This window comes from Fukomys damarensis, unplaced genomic scaffold, assembly GCF_012274545.1.
Source record: "Fukomys damarensis isolate Sample0158 unplaced genomic scaffold, DMR_v1.0_HiC HiC_scaffold_26, whole genome shotgun sequence".
In the NCBI taxonomy this organism is placed as follows: Eukaryota; Metazoa; Chordata; class Mammalia; order Rodentia; family Bathyergidae; genus Fukomys; species Fukomys damarensis.
The window spans coordinates 25,539,053-25,548,583 of record NW_022900938.1 but is presented as its reverse complement, the minus strand read 5'-3'; the positions used below and the strand labels follow the sequence as shown (position 1 = coordinate 25,548,583).

The 9,531-nt window shown below is 39.8% G+C and overlaps 1 protein-coding gene across 2 annotated transcripts in view; it reads right to left on the bottom strand.

Moving 5' to 3' along the window:
- The window catches only part of Fastkd1 (FAST kinase domains 1), a 30,466-nt gene extending 24,371 nt beyond the window's left edge, over positions 1 to 6,095 (bottom strand). The window contains exons 1-2 of one of the 2 annotated variants that reach the window (XM_019204980.2): positions 5,539 to 6,095; positions 3,285 to 3,353 (exon numbers count right to left, since the gene is read on the bottom strand). In XM_019204980.2, coding sequence (XP_019060525.1) covers positions 3,285 to 3,353; positions 5,539 to 5,885 — 416 coding nt within the window. In that variant the 5' untranslated portion in view covers positions 5,886 to 6,095. The remainder of the gene's footprint in view (positions 1 to 3,284; positions 3,354 to 5,538) is intronic. The other variant, XM_033756268.1, reaches the window with a different exon arrangement.
- Positions 6,096 to 9,531: the final 3,436 nt, after the last annotated feature.

Here is a 9,531-nt window from a genome sequence, read left to right as displayed (position 1 = left end):
GATGGTTTATATGTGAGGTGTGTGGTTAAGAGCTTATATAATGTGTGTGTGTGTGTGTGTGTGTGTGTGTGTGTGTGTGTATGCTACAAGTAAAAAAAATAGAACAAAGTTATTATCTTCTTAGCTATCTTGAAATGAAAAAAAGAAACGTCTGCCAGGTGCCTATAATCCGAGCAATCAGGAGGCTGAGGCAGGAGGATCACCATTAAGTTTGAGGGCCTGAACTACAAAGTGAGACTCTATCGCAAAAGAAAAGTCTGGTCACTGGGAAGTCCAATTGTGCATTTGTAATTTAATTGTTTCAAAAATTCTAAAACCAAAATAATCTATCTTACAACTGATTTATTCATGCCACATCGTTTATCTAACACTTAGTGTTGCTTCGAGTGGAAAGAAGTGATTTGACCTGTTACCAACAATGACTAAATTTAACCCAAAAGATATAATAAGTACAGTATATAGTTCTTGTTATTTGCAAAAGGAATTAAGGTTACTCAAGTCTGCATCATGATACATGGCTGTAGTTCCTTTTAGCTATTAGATAGGCTGAGACAGGTAGAAAAATGAGCCCATAAGTTCTAGACTAGGCTGGGCAATATAACAAGACCCTGTCTCAAAAATGAAAAAACAAAAACAAAAAGATTACATGCTCACTCTAGATAAAACGCCTGTGACTCTGGGTACAGAGCATGCAAGGATGGAGTGGAGAAGACAGGTGGGTTTAAATAATAAAACTAAAATTGTAACTCAGTAGATAGACACAGAATTTCTAAACCTAGAGAACTGTTCTGACCCCTCTGATTTAATCCAGCCTGTTATGGTTTACATCTGGATGCCCCCCAAATCCTCATGCACTTATCGCTGTGGGGTTTTTAGAAGGCGACTGCACTCTGTGAGCACTATAGTTAGATATGATGTCAGAAGGTGGGGTCTGGCTTCCTGATCGCCATGACACGAGCAGCTGTCCTCCATGCTGGGCCCTTCCACCATGCTGCTGGCCCTGCAAGGACTAAAGCTTCCAAGCGTAAGCCGTAACAAACCTCTCCTCCTTTATGTTGTTTCTTATAGACAGTCCTTTCCTTTCTAACCTAGGTTTCCATTTGGTTTACAGGGAGAATTGTTCTGTGGTTTTTTTTAAACCCTCCTTTCTCTTCTCCTCCCTTTTCTTCACTGCCATTTGCCCATTCCACTAATAATGGCCCTTAGCCATCTAAATTCCTAGCTAAAAAATGATTCAAAGTTTTCAAAAATAGCTGAAGCTTTTCTAAAATGAGCTATTATTATCTCAGCTAGAACTTCCTATAGTCTTAAAGAATGTACTTCCCTATTCTCATAAGAATACCCTAAATCTATAAACATAAGAATATCCTAAAGAATACCCTAAACCTTATAGAATCTACTTTCTTATACTCAGAAGAATACCTTAAATAAGGTATATTACATGTTATATAAGTGGCACATATATTATACAAACATTTTTTCTAGATGATTATCAATTATGGCAACATGCTGAAAATATAACTGTGTATAATACAGACAATACTATAGAATTCTGTGCAGCAAATAGTTCAGTTACTCTGCCATAAAAAAGGATGAGCTTCAGACATTTATAGATAAATGGATGGACCTTGAGACCACACTCTTAAGTTAAATAAATCAGACACACAACATTAAATACCCCAATGTTGGCCGGGGATTTAGCTCATTGGTTCTGCTGCCTGCCTCGAAAGCATAAGGTCCCAAGTTTGATCCCCAGTACCAAAAAATACATACATACATACATATATACATACATATATACATAATACATACATACATACCTCTGGTGTGAGAAACCAAAAGTGGGAATAAGGACTAAAATGTATGACAGATATTGGGAAATGGGAAGGAAAATGTTCAAATGGGAAGGGGAGCAAGGGAAGGGGAGGGAGAAATGAAGGAACAAGAAAAAGGGAAAACAGAAGGGAAAAATGGAAACAGCTTTTGCACATAGGAAGGGAGAGGGATTTTGAGCACGGAGGGTGTGGGAAAGAAGAGGCAGGACGTATTATGTACAGGAGCAAATTCCCTATGATGAGTGTCATCATTATGTACACCTAAAATATATCAGTAAGTGTTTTGTTATTGTAAAAAAGAAAGAAAATAGTACAGAATCGATACTGTTTACAGTAGTGAACCTGAAACGTACTCTCTTTAGTTCTGTACTGTTCTGTTTTTGAGACAGGATCTCACTGTGTAGTTCTGGCTGGCTTTGAACTCACTATGTAGCCTAGGCTGGTCTCGAACTCATGGCAATCCTCCTGTCTTAGCTTCCCGAGTGCTGGGATGACAGGGGTGTGCCACCATACCAATCCATACTCTTGGAAAAACCTTCTAAATCACTCATAAGTTCTAGTCACTGACTGCGTGAAAACAGTGACACCAACAGCTACAGATGCCCATAAAAAGTGTTACATGGCCTTTCAGTCTATTAACCTCTTTTCTTCTTTTATGGGCCCTGCACTTCTAGGTTTTAACTCACAGCCAATCAGCAAAGTTCTTTCTGAGGCAAAACTCTTCCAGACAAGAGTTTTAAAATAGCCAGGCCATGAATAGTTGTTACATATTTTACCCTATTTATATTTTGATCATTTATGTGGAAAAGTACATTGTTCCCTCTTCTGAGTCAGGGAACATTTGAAATAGTTTCCTTTATTTAAGAAAGAATATACAGGCCAGGCATGGTGGTGCACGCCTGTAATCCCAGCACTCGGGAGGCTGAGGCAGGAGGATCACTGTGAGTTCGAGACCAGCCTAGACTGGACTACATAGTGAGTTCCAGGTCAGTCTCAACTACATAGTGAGACCCTGTCTAAAAAAACAAACAAACAAAAAAAAACACAACTGGGGTGTGGTAGCACACCCATAATCCCAATACTTCGGACACTGAGACAGGAGGATTACTGCAAGTTTGAGGTCAGCCTGGGCCACACAGTGAGGCCAGCCTGAAATACAGTACAAAATCCAGTCTCAAATAACAAAAAATAAAAGAAAAAAAGAAAAGGGCCAGGGATTTAGCTCAGTGGTTCCACCACCTGCCTCGCAAGTGTGACCCCCCAAAAAAGAAGAGAATGAAAGAATATACATTACACAAGCAAAAACCCTCAAAATAAACTGAGCTTAAATACTTTTTTAAATGAAGTTTAATAGAGAGGCAGTAGCTCCCAATCTTTCCTTGTAAGATTTACAGTCCTTACCCTGAAAAGGGTAACCCTGATCTTAGATGATGAACCCAGAATATTTACCTGTCCAACCTTTTCCATGCTTCTGTAACCAGTGATTCAACTAGAGGATCATGGGCTGCAACACCAAACCTCAATAAAAACAAGACAAAATAATTCTATATACACACTCATTTAAAATCATTAAAAACACATATAACAAAAGTTATAATGAAAAAGTGAAATTCAATTTATTTTCCTCTTATATGTACAGTCCTCCCTGCTCTACTAATTTCAGTAGATTTCTTGATATAGTCTAATTAATATCTATATTTTATCTCATGCTCTCTTATACTTTTATCTGATCATTTAAATGCCTTCCACTGAACAAAGAAAATGTTCATTGGGCATGTTGGCACATACCTATAATCCCAGCACTCAGGAGGCTGAGGCAGGAGGATGGCTGAAAGTGTTAAGGCAGCCTGGGCTCCACAGTAAGTTTAAGGCCAGCCTGAACTATATAGTGAGACTCTGTCTCAAAAAAAAAAAAAAAAAAAGTTCAACAATACATTTTATGCTAGAAGAATATATAACATGAATCATTTTATTCTAGTTAAAAGCATATTTTATAGGAGAAAGTGTACAAAATACAAAAAAAATGCTGATAGCCGCCACCAAGTATTCCCTTAATGTACCTTGAAGAATAAACTCTGTGATCTTAGAAGGACAATCAAATAAAAAGAAATTCTCTTTTTTAGTCTAACATCAATCCCCAATGAAGTAAGGCCTAAAGTCCTTTTCCTATATTGATCCTTCTCCACCCACCCCTTAAAAAAATAGATCTCTGATTTGTATAATACTGACATTTACAGATACTTAAATAACCCCAGAAGGTTGGGTTGTCACTAGAGAACTGTTGTTCTTCCATCAGTGAGATTAATATTTTCCTTGGGGTCCCTCTCCCTCCCTCCCTCCTTCCCTCCCTCCCCCTCCCCCACCCTTTCTTTTTCAGATAGGGTCTTGGTATGTAACGCAGGCTAGCCTTAAACTCACTATGTAGTCCAGGCTGGCCTCAAATTCAGGGCAATCCTCCTGCCTCAGCCTCCCAAGTGCTGGGACTATAGGCATGCACCACCACAGCCTGCAATATTTTCCTTGTACACCTGCTGAAATCTTTATTTTCAGAGAGTCCAATTTACTTGAAAGGCTTTATTCTTTGCAACCAATGTAAAATTTCTTAATGCTTAACTTTATCTCTTAAGTTTTCTCTAATAGCAAGTAAAAACTTCGTTTTGCAAGTAACACTGTCAACAAGCCGTGGAATACAATTTGCAAAACAATTATCAAATATAAATGAGTCTACAAGCAGAAGCGGGGGTGCTGAGGATTGAATCTGGAGCCTTCACACTGAGCTACGTTCCAAGATCTTTTTTATTTTTAATTTTGAAACAGGGTCTTGTGAAATTGCCCAGGCTAGGCTCAAATCTGCAATCTCCTTGTCTCAGCCTCCCAAGTGCCAGATTACAGGTTGTACCACCATGATGACTAATAGATATTTCCTGTTCTCCTTCTCTCCCTCCCCTCCCCATTAGTGGGAAGAAACTTATTGTACCAATAGCCCCTAAAATATATATATCTACCACCATTTAATTATGAGAACCAAGAAATTACAAACACACCAACAAAGATACAATTTACTACCTGTTTATCAGGCATTAATCTGAAGTTTTATTATCTATCTCATTATCTTTAACCAACCATATTTCTATAAAATTCTACAGTTACCCAGTTTTATATACCCAAAGTCAACTATTTCTACTTTCATGATTAATTATACTCTAATTTTTTTAAAGTGTAAGGCTATCAGTCTCCAAAGACTATCTTCCAAATATCTTTTTTTTTTTTTTTTGATGGTCTCACTACGCAGTTCAGGCTGGCCCCGAACTCATGGTGATCCTCCTGCCTCAGCCTCCTGAGTGCTGGGATTGCAGACATGCGCCACCACACCTGGCAAAACTATCTTCCAGAAGAAAAAAAAAACACATTTTCAGCCCTGCCTGGTGGTACAGGACTATTAGTCCAGCTAATCAGTAAACTGAGGCAGAAGGATCACAAACTTAAGGCAAACCTGGGCAACTTAGTGAGACCCTGTCTCAAAAGAAAAAGGGTTGAGGATGTAACTCAGTATCTATAAAGCACTTGTCTAGCCTGTGTGGGGACCTGGATTCAATCCCCACTACTGTAAGAAAAGTGAAAAGAAAAGTTTTCATTTTAAGGATATTTTTAGGAAATTAAAAATAAACTACAATCATTTCCATGAAATTTACAAATAACTTACCGCTGGGCAATGTATAACACATCCACTAGGGTATCATCACTCATTGATTCGATTTTATTTGTAGTTAAATTATACAGAGTAGGAAACTGGGGGTGGTCTCTGACATATTCAACATTTTTTATGGAGCTTGTCTTCTGTCTTTGAAGCCGCCAAAGTACATTAAATGCATGTCCCACTTGCTTTTCCGAAAGTGTGGCTTTGTTTCTTTCAATGAGATCAAATATTTCCTCTTTATCCATACACTTACTCATCTGAACAATTAGTGGTTCATAACTGAAGGGTCGAGACTGAAACACTTTCCAGAGGAATGGACAAGTAGCTCTCAGACGAAACATATTTAGAGCCATTGAGTCTAGTATCCTTCGTTTTGTTGTTGTTGTTGTTTTGTTTGCTACAGGTCCTTGTGCTCGTGAGGCCGGCAGCAGCACTGAGCTAAATCCCCAGCCCTCTAGGTAAAGAAAGCCATCTGCAACTAGGAGTTACGTGCAATGTGCCGGCATAAAAATAACTTCATGATTTTGTTTCCCTTATGATGACTCTAACATTCCAATGGGCAATTTCTGTTAAAAAAAAAAAATGGCTTAGCATGGTTATTTGTACCTCATTAATAGCAAATTAATCCCAAAATTTAAATTAAAAGTAACAAGTATTTCCTACATTAACAGACTTTGCTCAACCTTAATAAGATAGCAGGATTTGATACAAAACTAAAAACAACAAACAGGCTCTTTCTGGATTTCATTTTTAAAAAATGTTTAAGTCTCACTTTAAAGTTTTCAAATTTGACCATAAAAAGAAAAAAATTCCTAAATTTAGAGCCATCTTCCTCATCCACCCATTTTGTGGTGCTGGGAATGAATGAATCCAGAGCCTTGCACATACTATGTAAGTGTGCTACCCTCAAGCCCTAAGAGTTGCCCTTTTAAGTAAAACTGTTTGAGATAAAGGTATCACGTTTAAATTTCTAACGAATAGCCATTAATTCAAATTTGAGATAAGGTTTCCTCAGGGGATCCAGGCTGGCCTCAAATTTGAAGCAATCGTCCTGCCTCAGCTTCCTGAGTGCTGGAGTCATAGGCTACCCCACCCAGCCTGTTTGTAATCCTACCCCACCCATCAGTAAAACCTCCCTTCCCTATGTACAAAAGCTTTGTTTCCATTTTTTCTTGTTTTCCCTTTTTTTCATGTCCTTTCCTTCCTTTTTCCCTCCCTCCTCCCTTGTTCCAATTTCCATATGAACATTTTTTTCCCATTTCCCAATATCTATTATAAATTTTAGTCCTTATTCCCACTTTTGGTTTCTCACACCAGAGAAGCAATGCAGTATTTAAACGTGTGTCCCATTCATTTCACTTAACTGTGTGGTCTCAAGGTCCATCCATTTATCTATAAATGTCTGAAGCTCATCCTTTTTACGGCAGAGTAGTGCCCCACTGTATAAAAATACCACATCTTTATCCATTCATCGGTTGATGGGTATTCGGGCTGTTCTAAAACACATTATCTGATTAAATTCCCTCAAACTTCCAGGTACATAGTGTTTCCATTTTACAAATTAGAAAAACTTTAAGTTTGAGAACAAAAAAAACTTTTTAGGCACTCTAGTACTAAAAAAGATTTCTCTCCACTTACTCCTTATTATATCATTAAAAATATACCTCAGATCCCTCTCAGCAGCTGGGCCAAGCCAAGTATTCACAAGAAAAAACCATGTGACTGTACTGCCTATTTTGTGGTAATGAGTACAACATCCTGTCCCAAGCCTACATAAAAACTCCTGCACGAAGCAAAGTAATGATCTTCAAGACAGTACCCATCCACAAGTGAAAGTGAAGGCTACAAAATAAAAGAGGTGTCCCCTCATTTTGCCCAAGCTGCACGACCTTGAGGAAATCACTTAACTAAAGAAGGAGCCTTAAGGACCGTGGGATCCCGACAAGAGCTGTGAACAAGCAAGGTACACGATACGTACACGACGGGCGCGGTTCGCAAGGGACACAAACCCCGAGCCGGAACCGGATAAATGAGGTCTCTACGATCCCTACCGACTGGGATCAGCTCTACCCCAGTCCCCTGCGTTTCAGAGAACCCACTACTCAAAAGGTGTCTCCCTTTCTCAGCCGAACTCTAGATACTGGATCGCAAACATGCTAAGAGGGAAAAGAAAAACCGCCGCCTCTGCCCGGCCCTGACTTGCCGGCAAGCTCTTTCCTCAGTGTCCGCCAGCTTCTCCGCAGGATCCCAGAGTAGGTGGGTTTCGAAGGCTTCGAAGTCAGGGTTATTCCTGGTGCCCAGCAAGGGACGATACAGGCATGGTTCTGTCGCTCACTCCTCACGTCCCAGGGAGTTGAGACTCCTCGACAGACAGCACCTTCCCCCGGCGAGGGCAGCGTGCAGGTCGAACACACGCACTACACGTCCCAGAGGGCATCGCGTGGCATCGGAGCGGGGTCACGTCGTTTACGCACCCCGGTGTATTCTGGGCTTCGGAGTTTCCTAGTGAGAGAGGCTGGGGTTGAGCGTTTTAAATTGCTGGAGAGAAGCCAGCCGTGGTGGCGCACTCCTGTAATCCCAGCACTCGAGAGGCTGAGACAGGAGGAGGATCGCTACGAGTTCAAGACCAGCCTGGGCTACACAGTGAGTTCCAGTTCAGTCTCAACTACATAGTGAGACCCTGTCTCAAAAACAATCAAACAACAATAACAAAATTACTGTAGAGAAGAATGTGAGGGCGATCTGTCTGCAGTATCTGTCACCCCATCGATTGCCAGCTGATCTGGCTGGCCAAGCGGGTGTCCCCTAGGGTGTGGAATTACTGAGCCAATTTAGTTGATCTTCTCTTACTCAAAGTGACACAATCAGCCATCACTACATCTGGTACAACTTAGGCAATTTTGGAAGACCTTGTCTCAAAAAGAAAAAAAATGGTGACGTAGGTCAGTGGTAAGCACATACTTACATACACACATACCATGCATAAGGCTTCAGATTCAATTCCCAGCACTATAAAAATAAACAACAAATACCTGAAAACAAGACATACTTTCATTTATATAAGGTTCAAAACTGAGCAAACTCACACCCGTAGGAAGGTTTGAAAGCTGTAAACTATCCTGGACAATTTGGGGTAGCCTGCCCCAAATTAGAATATAGAAGGGCTGAGTATGTAGCTCAGTGGAAAAGCACCCCTGGATTCAATTCCACAGTACTACAAAATAAATAAATACTCTAGTATAATCTGCTGCCGGAACTCCGAATAGAGTTCTTTGGTGGCGGTGGGGTGAGATAGTGGAATTAGGAGGAAGAAACATAAAGGAGGCCTCTCGGATGTTGATACTGCTCTTGCTCTATGTCAGTCTAGTAGAAGTTACATCTGTATGTTCACTTAGTAAAGATGTATTGAACTACGCTCGTGATTTATCAATATATGTTAAATTTTAATTTAAAATCCTACCTTTAAAAAGGCATTTAAAGATAACTAAAGCGACCATTTGAAAACCCAGAATTTCATAACTAAAAATATTTTTTGTGCAAATAACTATCTCTTAATGGGATTCTGTTAATCTTTCACAGAAATACTTTTTGTCTTTTTTTCTGGGTACATCCCAAGGACCCAGCACCTTGTAATTGCGATTGGTTTTGTGATTTAGTTCTTTCTCATCAAAAGAATTACACCCAAAGTGTCATGTGCAACTTCTGAGTTTAGGCCTTGAAACATTGCCTCTTATTTCCTCTTTCCACTAGCTGAAAAACAAAGCAACATACTGTAATCATTCAATGAGAAGCCCCCGAGGTACGCTGGAGTAACATAATAGAAAGAACCCAATAACGACATGAGCAGAAGTTGCCCTTTCATCTGTCTCAGACCTCTAAGATCTGCTATGTAAAAAAGAAATCCTTTAAAGCCATACACTATTTCCTCTGAATGAACAGCATCTCTCTCTCTCTCTCTCTCTCTCTCTCTCTCTCTCTCTCTCTCTTTTAAGTAAATAG